This window comes from Oncorhynchus kisutch, linkage group LG14 (assembly GCF_002021735.2).
Source record: "Oncorhynchus kisutch isolate 150728-3 linkage group LG14, Okis_V2, whole genome shotgun sequence".
NCBI lineage: Eukaryota > Metazoa > Chordata > Actinopteri > Salmoniformes > Salmonidae > Oncorhynchus > Oncorhynchus kisutch.
Genome location: NC_034187.2, coordinates 68,078,353 through 68,093,926, shown reverse-complemented (window position 1 = coordinate 68,093,926; position 15,574 = coordinate 68,078,353). Strand labels below are relative to the sequence as shown.

At 42.0% G+C, this 15,574-nt stretch overlaps 3 protein-coding genes across 5 annotated transcripts; 1 reads left to right on the top strand and 2 right to left on the bottom strand.

The window, feature by feature from the left end:
* Nucleotides 1–1,259: 1,259 nt before the first annotated feature.
* Nucleotides 1,260–3,054, bottom strand: lsm10 (LSM10, U7 small nuclear RNA associated). 3 transcript variants are annotated; one of them, XM_020500165.2, is made up of 3 exons: nucleotides 2,922–3,054; nucleotides 2,305–2,508; nucleotides 1,260–2,028 (listed from the first exon to the last, which is right to left on the bottom strand). In XM_020500165.2, the coding sequence occupies exons 2-3, from the start codon at nucleotides 2,470–2,472 to the stop codon at nucleotides 1,828–1,830; spliced, it is 369 nt and encodes a 122-aa protein (XP_020355754.1). In that variant the 5' UTR covers nucleotides 2,473–2,508; nucleotides 2,922–3,054; the 3' UTR covers nucleotides 1,260–1,827. The 3 variants fall into 3 exon arrangements, with proteins under 3 accessions (XP_020355754.1, XP_020355756.1, XP_020355755.1); XM_020500167.2 differs by having other exon boundaries at nucleotides 2,320–2,508; nucleotides 2,922–3,050; XM_020500166.2 differs by having other exon boundaries at nucleotides 2,970–3,050.
* A 20-nt stretch (nucleotides 3,055–3,074) lies between these two features.
* LOC109903445 (glutathione S-transferase A-like) lies at nucleotides 3,075–5,056 on the top strand. Its single transcript, XM_020500164.2, has one exon. The coding sequence runs from the start codon at nucleotides 3,182–3,184 to the stop codon at nucleotides 3,869–3,871; it is 690 nt and encodes a 229-aa protein (XP_020355753.1). The 5' UTR covers nucleotides 3,075–3,181; the 3' UTR covers nucleotides 3,872–5,056.
* On the bottom strand, nucleotides 5,057–13,808 carry oscp1a (organic solute carrier partner 1a). The gene is made up of 11 exons (XM_020501854.2): nucleotides 13,475–13,808; nucleotides 12,680–12,709; nucleotides 12,158–12,312; nucleotides 8,669–8,836; nucleotides 7,893–7,973; nucleotides 7,644–7,747; nucleotides 7,075–7,203; nucleotides 6,906–6,960; nucleotides 6,287–6,429; nucleotides 6,082–6,142; nucleotides 5,057–5,701 (listed from the first exon to the last, which is right to left on the bottom strand). Exons 1-11 carry the CDS (start codon nucleotides 13,584–13,586, stop codon nucleotides 5,564–5,566), a joined length of 1,176 nt encoding a protein of 391 aa, XP_020357443.1. The 5' UTR covers nucleotides 13,587–13,808; the 3' UTR covers nucleotides 5,057–5,563.
* Nucleotides 13,809–15,574: the final 1,766 nt, after the last annotated feature.

Genomic DNA, 15,574 nt, shown 5'->3' with positions numbered 1-15,574 from the left:
CTCCTCCCCTTTGTAGTACACTCTATACATGTAACTGACTGGTAATGGTGAAACTCTATCTGAACTCAAGCATTAATCTTCTTCTCCAGCCAACACGTGTTATGTCAGACCTGTCCTCTTCTTGACACTGCTAAGAAATAACATACCCATTTAGAAATTCCTCTAAATCCCAAACACCATCGGAACATTTAGGATAGCCATTTCCAAGGGAAACACTTCTTTCTTCCTCTTAGTTTCTCTATGCCATTGGCCCCAAGAAGTTCCATTCTGGTTCCGTGACTGCCAGTCCACCAATCACATTCAAGAGTGAACCAAAAGGCTTTTATGAGTGGGTTCTGTTTGGGAGAGGGAGAGCTAAAGTTTGGAAACAGCCTTGTTTTTTTCCCCTCATCCAGACTGGTATTGATCATAAGTAATCTTTTCCCTGGCTGGCCTGTGGGTAGGGAGGGAGACAGAGAGCTGGTTCCTCAGACAGATGGGCATTGTGGTCTATCCTAGCCGAGGCTCCTGGCCACGTTTGCATCCCAAATGACACCCTATTCCCTTTATAGTGCACTACTTTTCACCAGAGCTCATAGGGATATTGCACCTCAGTGCAATACATAGGGAATAGGGTGCCATTTGGGTCACAGACATGTTCATGTCCAGTAGAGAAAACACTGCACCCACACAAACACACCCTCACTGTAGTGTACTGTATGTATTGGTTCCTGTTCAAATTCTATACAATTAAAACATTTCCTTGCTTCCTTGAATTCATAAGTACAGATCTAACACAGTTGGACAGGTGAAAGCAAGGACTCCAATACATAGCTTACAGGATCAACCGTCTGTGACCACTTCAAGGAAGGGACGAAAGGTATATGTAATGAAATAATGGTATACATAGGCGTAACCTACATGGCGTGCTTTTACATCTGAAATGCTTGCTGTTTGGGATTTTAGGCTGGGTTTCTGTACAGCACTGTGACATCTGCTGGTTTAAAAAAGGCTTTATAAATATATCTGATTGATTCACAATAAACCAAATTGCATTGTGCCTATATCAAAACCAGTTTTCCCCAAGACAAAAGGACAATCTAACTAACAAAATATAGCAATCACACATCTTGTCATCTTACCAAACAGCACTTAAGACTACATGGCTTGGAATTACTCAATTAGTTTTGTTTTCTGAAAATGCAATGATTTCTTTAAAAAAGGAATGTTTATTCAAAGTATTTCAACAAGAGATGGAGCAAAATGAGAATCAAAAACACTTAAGCATCCAAAAGAATAGTCTTTATTTACCAAAGAAAAGTCTTTACAATGCCAACTATTGACATTCTTAAACTTGAGTTGTTTTCTTTCCTTGGATTAGAGGAGAACCTGTCACCCTCTGTGAGTTATAATGTTAAAGCATTATGAACATAAAGACTCAAGGATGACACATGTAACTTGTGAGAATCAATTCAAATTCATATTCTGGAGTCACAATTTCATTAATGAAACGAAGAGAAATTGCACAATTTGAAATGAGCGGTGATGGAAGGCTCCTTGGGGCAACACAACCTCCACCCTTCTAACCTCATCCCCTGGTTCAATTGCTAGCCAACCACATACAGACAGAGAGAAAGCCAACTGGTGGATGAGAATACCACTCTTCAAGTTCAATTATTTTATCAATTCAGTATAGCCTGGTCCCAGATCTGTTTGTGCTCTTGCCAACTCCATTGCTCATTGTCAAGCCACACATTTGGGGATGACCATGAGTTACAAGGAGCTGAAACTCAGGTCAGAAAAGGTCAGCCCCTTGGGGCCAACACAACGTCCTCCACCCTTCCAAGTTCAGTTCTTTTTCTTTTGATACTCCTTCCTGCCGCCTTTATCGCCGGCAAAGTTGCGAACGCGTCTGATCCTGGTCAGCTGGGTCTGTATGGTCTCCATGATGTCCACGTGGTCGGGAATGTGGACGTAGCGCACGTTCCTGGCCGTGATAAACAGATCGGCCAGCTGACTGAGCCGTCCGCGGCGGTCCCGGTACAGCACCTGTGGTCGACCACATTGGAAGGATTGGGATATACTTTATTGTCACCAAAGGGGGAAATCGTCTTGGATAATTAAAGAATGTGCTGCTGCATCCACATAGAATAAATAAATACATCAAATCTAATTGCGCAACACATATCATCATCACCATGAGTGAACATTGGAAAAACGTGTATTTTACACTTACATGTGTCATCCTCTGGAGTTATTTGTACTTTAACATTATTGTTTCTAAAGGTAAAAATCTGTTTTACCCAAAAATCACCCAAAAATCACCTCCTCCAGACGCACGTTCATGAAGGCGTCCACGTTGACCACACGCCCCCTCGCCGTGCTTTCATCCCTCAGGTCCACGGTGGTCACCTCCCCCTGAAGCCCCTGGAGAAGGATCACTAGGCTGTTCTCTGCTATGGTGCGCTCCCTGATCGAATGGGACACCTCCATTGGTCCTGCTTAGGTTGAGGATACAGCCAGGGAAGACTATGGAGAGGGAGGAAAGGGTCTGTGTATAAAATGTAAAGACTTGATATTGATTCGTTTCCAAAACGTTTCTTGCAAAAACGGCATTATGGGTAGACCTATCATATATTATTATTATAATTCACGCGTTGGATCTGCATTCCCATCTGACGCATGGACCAGAGCTACTATTTCGGAAAAATGCGACACCGTGCGCACAAATAAACAAGTTCACACGGTACAGCACAACATCTTTACTTTGCTGGGTTACTAAAGTATATAGAAGTCAAGTCACTAGGCATAGAGAAAGAATCTCCTAAATCATCAATGGAAGGCGACAAAGCTAGATAATTCGTTGTAATAGCGCGATGGACTAGAGTTACAACAGAAGCTGGATAACACTGACTTTACACAAAGCTAAGAAGCGAGCGTACATTTTGGTTGATTCGTTTATATTCAGGAGAAACCAAGGTTAAGTGTATTTAGAGAAGAACTTCGTAGCTAATCATGTCAACGGAGCAAACTTGAGGATGAAAGTAAACCGCCGGAGCAGTTTGATGACGTTTCACAACTGTGTCGTCTACGTCACCACCAACTGCTACGCAGGGCCCATGTATTTGGAAACTTGCCAACGTCTTGAACAACACTACCAGGTCGACTACTCCTCGCCTTTCTCTCCGCGGTGTCTACAATCATGGCCAATAACATGACACTTCTCTGGTGCACCTTCTCGGTTCCGTGCTGGCGGGTTATGATCGCTCTGGAGGAGAAAATGTTGCAGGGATACAACCAGACGCTGTTGGACTTCGATAAAGAAGAGCACAAATCTACAATAGTCATGGACCTCAACCCCCGGGCACAGCTCCCTACATTCAAACATGGGGACTGCATAGTGAACGAGTCCTATGGAGCATGCATGTATTTGGAAAACCAGTTCAGGTCCCAAGGGACCCAGATGATCCCTGAGGGTCTAGCTGAACAGGCCCTGATGTACCAACGCATGTTTGAAGGCCAAACCTTCTACGAGAAACTTAGTGATGTGGTCTACTATGAGTATTATGTCCCTCAGGGAGAGAGACATAACTCTGCTATCAAGAGGAACAAAGATAACCTTGCAATTGAAATTAAACTGTGGGAGGGATACTTTCAGAAGATGGAGGCAGGCTCTTACCTGGCAGGAAAAGCCTTCTCGTTGGCTGATGTCCTTGTCTTCCCCACCATTGCCTACTCCTTCCGCTCTGGGCTGTCAGCAGAGCGTTACCCCAAACTGAGAGCATACTACTCTATGATGAAGGACAGACCAAGTGTCAAAACTACCTGGCCCCCACACTGGCTGGAAGACCAGGAAAAACCTCAGTGGGGTGACTTTCTCAAAGAGCTCTGAGACTCACTCCTACTAAAGGAACACATTATTTAAGTATTATAGGCACTTAAAATCTACGTACACTATATATACACAAGTATGTGGACACACCTTCAAGTTAGTGGATTCGGCTGACAGGTGTATAAAATTGAGCACACATCCATGCAATCTCCATAGACAAACAGTATAATGGCCTTACTGAAGAGCTCAGTGACTTTCAGTGTGGTGGCGTCATAGGATGCCACCTTCCCAGCAAGTCAGTTCGTCAAGTTTCTTCCCTGCTAGAGCTGCCCTGGTCAACTATAAGTGGTTATTGTGAGGTGAAAAGTCTAGGAGCAACAACGGCTCAGTCGAGAAGTGGTAGGCCACACAAGCTCATAGAACAGGATCGCAGAGTGCTGAAGCCAGTAAAAATCATTAGTCCTCGGTTGCAACACTCACTACCGAGTTCCAAACTGCCTCTGGAAGCAATGTCAGCATAAGAACTGTTCGTTGAGAGCTTCATGAAATAGGTTTCCATGGCTGAGTAGCCGCACACAAGCCTAAGATCACTATGCACAATGCCAACCGTCGACTGGAGTGGTGTAAAGCTCGCCGCCATTGGACTCGGAAGCAGTGAAAACTCGTTCTCTGGTGTGATGAATCACGCTTCACCATCTCGCAGAGTCCTGACCTCAACCCCATTGAACAACTTTGGGATGAATTGGAACACCAACTGTAAGCCAAGCCTAATCGCCCACATCAGTGCCCGACCTTACTCCTGTGGCTGAATGGAAGCAACATCCCCGCAACAATGTTCCAACATCTAGTGGAAAGCCTTCCCAGAAGAGTGGAGGCTGTTATAGCAGCAAAGGGAGGGGACTATCTCCTTATGAAGGCCCATCATTTTGGAATGAGATGTTCGTCAAGCAGGTGTCCACATACTTTTAGTTATGTAGTGTAGCTTCCCTTGGTTGCACACCTCATGAAACAGAAAAGTAGCTTTTTTTTGTGGATTTACACATTTGTTTTTGTAACAAACAAAGGCTGTTTTGTATTGTAACACCATTTATGTTTGTAAGAACATGACTTAACAAGAAAACATGTTTTTAGAAATACATGGCTCTGCTGGCATGTTGTTACTACTCCCCCTGCTGGCGATCTGAGGATCCTTCTGAAAAAAACATGATCTGTGCAAATCTACAAAAATACAAATGTGGAAAAAGATGCTTGAGTGTTGGTTTATTGAAGACAACTGCTTCTTATATTCAATGACAGGTAGATATTTACCAAAATATGAAGTGCCACCGAATACAAAAATAAAACTCATACATACTATATATAAATATTCTCTATATACACAAGATTTTCTTCATAGAATCATCAACATTACAAATATACAACATAACAGCTATTCATATCTACAATAATTTTCATTTATTTTTACAGTCTTATACTTCACTTTTTGCACTCGTTTTAAGATGTAATCTACAAACCAAAATAGCACCACCAGAGGGATGAAAAGATTGACTAAAATAATACGTGATTCAACTTTTGTCCAACAAACGGGCCTAAGATGTAATGTTGAGTTTGTGTATGTAAGCATTGATTGACCAGCTCCAGTATAGTGGATAACCACAGTAACATTAAGCACCCAAACTACAATAGGCATCTTGCCCAAACTACAATACTGATTGTATAGCTCTACCCAGCAAAACCTCATCATAATCAACATTATAGTTCAATAAGTTCATCCATCATGGCCAGCAGGTCATCCCCCTTGTTGCTTGGTCCCTCTGGCGATTCAGTCTGTTCAGGCTCCCCGGTAAACTCTCCCGCGATCCGAGCCAGTTCTGTGTTGACTTGCACGTCCTGAGAGGGGAAAAAACCCCACTTCATTTGATGCATAATCAGTACAATAATGAACTACAATTGTTGCTTGATACAGATATGCTGTTGAGCTTAAAGGGGTTTTAGTGGAGATTCTAAAAGAGAGCTGAGCAGGAATACACACCAATGACATGGTGATCTTTGGTTTGTCAGTCTGATGCTAGGTTGCCTGCCGAGAGTACTTAGCACCTCTGAACAGAGTGCCAGCCGTAATTTGCAAACCGATCTACATGTAGAAACGCTTGAAAATATCAGCAGTCAGACAGTCCCTAAAACACATACTGCGGCGAACAAACGCCAGATGAACGGCAGGTCGCATTCGGTGTGTGTAATTGCTATGAAATCACTCAATACCATCATACCTGTGTTGCTTGAATATTAATCACTTGGAATGACTGATCCCCATTCGCTCCTGATGCTCCACTGTAGAAGACAAAGATCATTCCTTCACATATACCAATTACTTGCTCTGATCAAACCAAATTATAGATGATCAAGATGCTGCAATATGCATCACAACCACTGTTAAACAAAGAACTAAGGCACTAGTAGTGAAAGAGAACTCACGCCTCCTCTTCTTCTTGGTCTGTGGCAAAGAGGTTGACCCGGAACCCTGTTTCAGTGTTTCGGTTCTGAACCTTCATTCCACCCAGCAGTCGAGCCAGCAGGTTCAGCTCCTCTTTGGCCAGGGGGTTGGGTTCAGAGTTCGCCTGTGGAATAATAAGTATATATAGTGGGTATGCATCCCAAATGGCACTATATAGGGAATAGGGTGCCATTTCGGTTGCAGATTGGGTTACTTGGGTTTACTGCCCCCCATGTGGATCAGCTGGTAGAGCATGGCGCTTGCAACGCTAAGGTTGTGGGTTCAATTTCCATGTTGGACCATTATGAAAAAGTAGAAAAAATTATAACAGTGTCTGCTAAATGACTCAAATGTACAGTAAGTGCTAGTGCCTCAAGAGGGCAGTCTTTACTGTGCTTGTAAGCATGCACACCTGGGGTTTATGGATCAAGTAGGAGTGCTAGGATCAGGTCCTACCTGTCCATGTAGTCTTATTTAATGTAATCTAAAAGGCTAAACTGATCCTAAATCAGCACCCCTACGTTGAGATGCATGATACATACTGCCTGATTACAAAAATGAGGGCACTTTAAGTGGAATGAAGTGTGTTCAGAGTTCTACCTTTTGAGAGTAGCTCTTGGATGTGTGAGTTTCTTCTGGTTGAGTCACACTGTACCTGTTAGAATTCAACAGATACATATTGATTTAAAACAAACAGCTAATAATAGATTTCCGACTCTGATGTTTAATGGTCGAGCCTCCATGCCAGGTGCAGTAGGTAGTTACTTACATATTTGTCCCAATTCGGGTGACTCTATCTCCAAACCGCTCAAAGGAGCCCACTCGGATGGAGCTGGTGTAACTGCCTCCAGTGGGGAACTCCCATCTCTTCCACTCCTTCCCATTGCTACTAAACATCCTGTGATAACAGGAAGTCAGAGATGAAACCCTGAATTCAGATTGGTTACATTGATGTCTTCAGGTTGAAACGCATCTAAAAGGGAACTAGTAAAAAAAAGAAAAGACTAGCAAAATACTACCACTAACTGTAGCATGCAATGCATGACCGTCAATACAATTCCTCTTGGCCTTTACAATGAATATCTATATGAACTCTCAGTCACTACTCATGGAGACCAGGTAGTTGATCCGCTAACTAGCGGTTCAAATATGTTTAACACCTCCGTCGCGTTACTGCCAAGTTAACCTAACGTAGCAGTCATAGAAAGATGCCTGAGCGGAATTCCCACTTCAGTTTTTTCAGGGGAAATGGAAGTTAGGTTGAAAATACTATATCCCTGAAAACCAGATCTTAGCGTTTTCTGGCGACTCCACATTGGCTACTGCCAAGTAGATTACCTGATTAACCCTGGGACTTCTGTGCCATGGGGCACTGGGCCTGTGGTCGAGAGAGCAAAGCGTCCATTGGGATTCTGCACTTTATCCTTGAGGAAAAGTGATACCTGTCAGAGACAACATTCATATTTGTTTTTGTTTTTGTCAACAGCAGAATCGGTCAAAATACAATTTTTTTGTATGAATTTCAAAAAAAAATGTATACAGAAACATTTTGTTTTCAACAGCCGATAAAGATAAAAAGGGACTTACCCTGACATGCATGTCTTGAAGAAATATGAGAAGCGTTTGTCGGAGGAGTTGAAATTCCCCATCAGACAAGGGTGTGTACACCTTTAACAAACAGGAAGAGTAGAAAAGGGTACATCAGACTTAGCTTGGCATTACAAGCAGGATGTGGGCGAGACAGCAAATTAAGGCCATATTTTTGTAGTTTAGGTAAAGCATGCATGTAATCTGTCACAATGAATCAGGTTGCGTCCCAAATAGCACCCAGTTCCCTACAAAATTGCACTACTTTTGACCAGAGACCTATAAACCCTTTTCCACATCATGTCATTAAAAGTTATGTGTGCAGATCCGAATCAGAAGCCGTTTTGTTTACATAGAAGTAAATAAGATCACATCTGACGCCAGATGCAGCTCATGTAAATTAGGAAACACGTAATCAGATGGCTATTGTCTACATCATCACAGGTGTCAGAAGATTGATTACCTAGCAAGCTTGAGAGGCAAGGTCAAATATCACAAACAGAGCTAGATAGAATAAGCCATAGGAATAATATACTTGTTGAGTATAGCTATAGCCATCAATCTTGTGTTGTCATTGTCAACACTTACTCAGTGCTAAGTTTGTCAGGGTCCTGACATCAGTGTATAGCTCTCTGCTACAGGGCTTTTTGTTGCGAGCATGTACACAGATCACTCGAACATGATACTTTTTTGTAAAAAAAAAAAAAATGCCATATGGGCCCTCATCAAAAGTAGTGCACTATATAGGGAATAGAGTGCCAGTGACAGGTCCGTACCTCAATGATCTTTCGGTGTGTCTCGTCCACTTGGTTGAGAACACTGGGGGTGTCTCTCACAAACTCCCGGATGGCGTCTATGTGATTGTATGAAATAATCAGCAGGTCTCTGGGACGTGGACACAGCAGGAGTTGGTATTTGAAAGCCATCACCATCAATTCATAAAGCTATACAGAAAACAGCAGACAAAAGAAAACACAAATTACAAATTGAATGCCAAATAAGATGGCATGACCAGTATTTTCTAATCTACTCATATTTGAAAGGGGCCTGTTGACGCCTAGTGGTCGAGAGTAAAAGGGATAGGCCGCAGTGTTTCACATTTAAGCTGTGTTCGAATACTAATACTAACCTCACTATTAGTGATGTGAATTGAGTATATAAAGCAAAAAAAGAAACGTCCCTTTTTCAGGACCGTGTCTTTCAAAGATAATTAGAAATCCAATTAACTTCACATATCTTCATTGTAAAGGGTTTAAACACTGTTTCCCATGTTTGTTCATTGAACCATAAACAATTAATGAACATGCACCTGTGGAACAGTCTTTAAGACACTAACAGCTTACAGAAGGTAGGCAATTAAGGTCACAGTTCTGAAAACTACTGACTCTGAAAAACACCAAAAGAAAGATGCCCAAGGTCCCTGCTCATCTGCGTGAATGTGCCTTAAGCATGCTGCAAGGAGGCATGAGGACTGCAGATGTGGCCAGGGCAATAAATTGCAATGTCCGTACTGTGAGACGACTAAGACAGCGCTACAGGGAGACAGGACGGACAGCTGATCGTCCTCGCAGTGGCAGACCACGTGTAACAACACCTGCACAGGATCGGTACATCCGAACATCACACCTGTGGGACAGGTACGGGATGGCAACAACAACTGCCTAAGTTACACCAGGAACACACAATCCCTCCATCAGTGCTCAGACTGTCCGCAATAGGCTGAGAGAGGCTGGACTGAGGGCTTGTAGGACTGTTGTAAGGCAGGTCCTCACCAGACATCACCGGCAACAACATTGCCTATGGGCACAATCCCACCGTCGCTGGGCCAGACAGGACTGGCAAAAAGTGCTCTTCACTGACGAGTCGCGGTTTTGTCTCACCAGGGGTGATGGTCGGATTCGCGTTTATCGTCGAAGGAATGAGCGTTACGCTGTGGCCTGTACTCTGGAGCGGGATCAATTTGGAGGTGGAGAGTCCGTCATGGTTTGGGGCGGTGTGTCACAGCATCATCGGACTGAGCTTGTTGTCATTGCAGGCAATCTCAACGCTTTGCGTTACAGAGAAGACAGCCTCCTCCCTCATGTGGTACCCTTCCTGCAGGCTCATCCTGACATGACCCTCTAGCATGACAATGCCACCAGCCATACTGCTCATTCTGTGCGTGATTTCCTGCAAGACAGGAATGTCAGTGTTCTGCCATGGCCAGCGAAGAGCCCGGATCTCAATCCCAATGAGCACATCTGTGACCTGTTGGATCGGAGGGTGAGGGCTAGGGCCATTCCCTCCAGAAATGTCAGAGAACTTGCAGGTGCCTTGGTGGAAGAGTGGGGTAACATCTCACAGCAAGAACTGGCAAATCTGGTGTAGTCCATGAGGAGGAGATGCACTGCACTACTTAATGCAGCTGGTGGCCACACCAGACACTGACTGTTACTTTTGATTTTAACCCCCCCCCCTTCGTTCAGGGACACATTATTCCATGTCTGTGGAACTTGTTCAGTTTATGTCTCAGTTGTTGAATCTTGTTATATTCATACAAATATTTACAGTAAACGCAGTTGACAGTGAGAGGACGTTTCTTTTTTTGCTGAGTTTAGTATGCTTATTGGTCATAGTATGGATATAGTTAGTATGCCAAAAGTTCTTGGATGTCGTACTAAATTCGCCAAAATTCGAAGTATACATGCAGTGGACACTATTGCTGTGCTTTTATGACCCATAATGCAATTCTTCCAAAAATGGGCATGGCGTCACGTTTTCAGATTTGAAGAAAATGGCAGAAAATATGCAGCCGAAGTCCTACAAAAGCGGATACAAATTCATTGCTTTAACCAACTATGAAAAATGTTAAATGTTGAGCAATGTAAAAAAGTAATGACTTTTCAAATAAGTTACATTACACGTTGTGTTGGCTGACAATTTGTTAGCTACGCTATCCTTACGAACCGCATAGCATTACAGCAGTAGGTACCGATATGTTAGCTAACGTTAGCTACCTAACGTTAGTTGGCTACAAATACATCCAACTTGCCAGGCAGTATTATTAGCTATCTGCTATCTAACTAACTACCCAACGTTTATTGACTTGATTATTCACATCATTCTACTCCGATTTCAGAGCACTCTCACCCAGAATAACTGATGAATTTACGAACACTCAACACCCGTTGAATATGGCCAGTGTTAGTAAACGTCGGCAAAAAAATTGTTGCCAGCAGCATAGTTAGTCATCAACGCTCTAGACAATATGAAAACAGCCTAACCAGCTCTGCTAGGGTGAGTAAAATAGTCAGAGTGAGGTGTTCTCAGTCTCATTTGTGTCTGGAAATAGCAAGCCAATGTTAGCCAGATAGCTTGGGTGCTTGACTTTCGTTGAACGCTCAGATCAACCCTCAGCCAGAGCTTCCAGTGTGCGCTCTCTGAATGTTCCGAATTTATGAACAAAGTCTGTTCTAGATTCGCTATAGATTTACGAATGCCCAGAGTGCACTCTGGCACTCCGGATTGAATTTACAAACACAACCGAAATCATAATATGTTTAGCTAGTCATCTGTTATGCTAACAAGCTAGCAAGAGGTTTCATAGCAACAGTATCAACTTCCAGTAGACAGGCGAAGCTCTAGTACGCTCAACTGAAATGATACCGTTCGTTTACAGTATACTAAAATAAACTAATATAGTATGTAGTATATACTCATTAAGTATAGTACACAGTATGTTAGTATGGGTATTCGAACACAGCTTTAGTTTTTCCCCTAGCACTACACAGCTGATTTAAAAGGGGCAGATTGAAAGTGGCAGTGCAGTCAAAAACTTATTTCCCCCTTTTTTTTTATTATTCACCCTATGAGGTTGATGTAACACTCTGAAATTGTGAAATTGATGATAATGCCTTTTAGTGCAAGAGCTTTTTGAAAAGAATTTCAGTCTGCTCAGGTGGGATGGAGTTTTTGGCCCATAGCATGACGTCACAATCTGATCTGATTATTCTGACCAATGACCAGTCATTTTTTATTTGCATATGTATCCTCCTACTTTGAAGGGGTAAGCGGGGTAGGGTTGATTCAATCCACCAATCAGGGCTGTGTATGTAAATTCACTGGCAAAAAATATATTTTGAGTTATTTTCATGAAATAAAGTGATTTATTAGCTATACAGTGATGATTTACAGTAAACAGACTACATGGAGGCTTTAAATTATCAAGTAATTTCTAAACTTGGATTATTTGAATTAGGGCCTCTAGTCTACTGTATGTTGCCTACCCTATCCATGCTGGCGGGGTTGAGCCTCATGATGGAGGCATGGGCTAGTCGTGTTAGCACTGTTCTCAGAGCCCTATTACTGTAGAGGTCCTGAGGCTTCAGCAGTTCCTCCATAAAGGCCTTACTGAACATGGTGGCTATGATGTCATTCATAACTATAGACATGATAGGACAGACAGAAACAGTTAATTTATTAAGGACTTGAACAAAACAAAAATGTTAAAAAAGTCAATTTGGTTATGAATAGATTTTAGGTGATACAAAATAAAGGTGATAAAATGGAGGTACAGAAAATAATTTTTAAAATTGCAAACGTGACAGCAATAATTAATTTGATAAATTCAACACATGCCCAATATATAAGATTGTTGAACATAATAGAATTGCAGTGCTGTCTTGTATAACAAGCTTTTTCACTAATGTATTGGACCTAGGGCTACACTGACTAATAGTGCAGTAGTACAGAATACAGGCTACAGCTAGGATACATGGGGAGAGGGATGTGACTGGCTAGGAAAATACCTCTTTTTCTGTCGTCATCTGACCATACACCTGCAATAAAGTGATGTTTAGGGAAATAAATACATCAAGGAGGGCAAACATTATATGTTGAGGTGGGGGGGTTAAATTCAAACTGCTACTACACCAAAGATACTTGCAATTAACTCATACATTTAAAGATTGGCAAAGTAACAGAGTGATGCTGAGACTTTTTTAAAACTTGAACTGTGCAGATGCAAAGTTTGGTAACAAAATGACAGTACAAACTGTCATTCTGTTACCAAACTTTACATCTACACTGTTCTTCAACTGTGTTTTTGTCAAATATTCTGTTGAAATTGTTAACAGTAGTCATTGTGCATAGTGCTTTATTGTTTGTTTAACTTTGCAATCATTGGTTTTTGTTTGACATACATTTTAAAGCAAAAAATCTGAGTCTCAGCATCACTCCGTTACCATAGAATTGCCCAGATCAGGGGTAGGCAACCCTGTTCCTGGAGTGCTGCAGATACTGCAGGATTTAGTTTCAACTAGGCACCACACCTGACCAACTGAGCTAATTGATCAGTTCAATGATTGTCTGAATTCAACACCTGGTCTTCCAGGTTGGTTAAATCAAAACATGAAGTGGCACTCCAGGACCAGGGCTGTCTACCCCTGGCCCAGATGAATAGGTTTCCCCTATTCATGTGTGACTGAGGTTAGTCATCTAACTAGTTAGGCTAATTAGAAAGGGTTAGGATTAATTGGGAGCCTACTGTGTGCGCAGCTAACATGCCTTCAGTAGCTAGCTATGATAATCTAGTTACAGACTACCTTTCTGTGTATTATCATCGGCGGTATTCTGAGTTTGAAGACGTTGGTCCAGAATATAGAGCATTTCTCCGCCGAGGTTAATAAAAACTAGAGGAAGTGTTCTCATTGACATCTTGTAGAACCAGAGGATTAGCTAGCAAGCTAGTTAGCTCACTTGCTGTATTGGTGGACCGTGCTGTACTGAGACTGTGGATAACTACCTTTATCTGCTAACCTTGTAGTAAATGCATAATGCCAAAAGGCTCAAATAGACCGTTAAAATTAGCCTAGTCCAGGTAACAGTTAGTCGATGGGTTCTTCAACCTCTGCTCCGCTCTTCAATCACAAAGTGGACAAGTGCAACAGTTGCGCATGACAGGTGGCTAGTTGAGTCGCTCAAAGTCACGTGGCACAGCAGAACACAACCAATCAGACAAATTGAACCACATCATAAACCAACCTCTCTTTTTCCAGTAGTGATGGGCATTCCGGCTCTTTTCAGTGAGCCGGCTCGTTCGGCTCAGCTCACCAAAAAGAGCCGTCTGTTTTGGCTTCCAAACGGCTCTTTCAAAAAAATATATTATATATTTTTCCAAGTCAAACAGTTTGCGATAGTTTGACTATGATTGTTGTTAAAACAATTTGAATTAAATTATTAAATGAAATCATACTCTACTTAACCTAAATGTATTTAAAAATGCATTGGTTTGTTATGAAAAGTAATGCTATTAAACATTTGCATTTAAAGTATAATTCTTTAATGTAATTGTAATGAAACAAGCAGGGAGCAGGTCTCGAACCTTCGATCTTCTAGCCCGAAGTCCAGCGCGCTATCGACTGTGCCATAAAAGCATACTCGATAGTTTGACTATGATTGGTGTTAAAACAATTCGAATTAAATTATTAAATGAAATCATACTCTACTTAACCTAAATGTATTTAAAAATGCATTGGTTTGTTATGAAAAGTAATGCTATTAAACATTTGCATTTAAAGTATAATTCTTTAATGTAATTGTAATGAAACAAGCAGGGAGCAGGTCTCGAACCTTCGATCTTCTAGCCCGAAGTCCAGCGCGCTATCGACTGTGCCATAAAAGCATACTCGAACAGCTGAGTCGATATCCACGGTTATAAACCGTGTCGTTACAGTATATAAACGAAGTGCATATATATCTAACCATTCAAAACGAATATAATCTGAACAGCATAATAGAATATTGCACCACATCAAAGGGAAATGAATAACAATTTTCAAAACTGCAGCATCCCACAAATTGAAATAAATGTAAAAAAGAAGGATGCTATTACACATGTGCATTTAAAGTATAACTTTTTTAATGTATATAAACAAAGTGTATATAAATGTAACAATTCAAAACGAATACAATCTGAACATAATACAATATTGCACCATATCAAAGAAAGATAAATAACAATGTGCAAAACTGCAGCATCCCACTTAAAACAGTAAACTGCTCCCTCTTTTCTCTCTCTTCTTTATTGCCATGTTATAACCAGCAGCACACAGCAATGCTGACCATATTTTGCTTTTATGAGGGATTTGCATCCAGAATTGCAAGCTGCCTCACTTTCGAGGGGCTGATACAGTTTCTTCTTTCAATAATTATTTGTCCTGTTTTCGAGAAGACCATCTCAGAGGGAACGGATGTGGCCACTATGCAGAGTCTCCATGTCATGACTTTAGTAAGCCGTGGGTAGACAGAGGCCTTGTTCTTCCACCAGCTCAGAGGATCTGGGGCTCCTCCAAATAGGATCGGGCCTCCGTTATGGCATCTGCTGAGAGATTCTTTCGTACTGCATCCCCAGTTGCTCTCTTGTCAAACAGCATCCAAACAGCAGACGTTTGTGGAACTACTGCTGGTGCTTCTGCTCCATCTGCTCCCTCTTCTTCCTGTTGCCCTGGTGCCTGAGTCAGCTGACTGCTGGGGCTGTCCCTCCCTGCTGCTGAGGTTATTCTTTGAAGAGCCTCATCATTCGCTCTGGCATCACTGAAGGCTAACTTCTTAAACCTGGGGTCAAGTGCAGCGGTTTCTGATAGCACGTGATTATATTCCATTCTTTGGAACTTTCTGTCCATTGATGAACATAGGTTGTCAAC

Excerpts from the sequence above, each read along its gene's own strand:
- lsm10 (XM_020500165.2), bottom strand. The coding sequence starts at position 2,472 with ATGGAGGTGTCCCATTCGATCAGGGAGCGCACCATAGCAGAGAACAGC. Across the intron at positions 2,029-2,304 it reads TGAACGTGCGTCTGGAGGAG|GTGCTGTACCGGGACCGCCG; the intron begins GTGATTTTTGGG and ends GGTCGACCACAG.
- LOC109903445 (XM_020500164.2), top strand. The coding sequence starts at position 3,182 with ATGGCCAATAACATGACACTTCTCTGGTGCACCTTCTCGGTTCCGTGC.
- oscp1a (XM_020501854.2), bottom strand. The coding sequence starts at position 13,586 with ATGTCAATGAGAACACTTCCTCTAGTTTTTATTAACCTCGGCGGAGAA. Across the intron at positions 7,204-7,643 it reads GAAGTCCCAGGGTTAATCAG|GATGTTTAGTAGCAATGGGA; the intron begins GTAATCTACTTG and ends CTGTTATCACAG. Across the intron at positions 6,961-7,074 it reads ACCCGAATTGGGACAAATAT|GTACAGTGTGACTCAACCAG; the intron begins GTAAGTAACTAC and ends GAATTCTAACAG.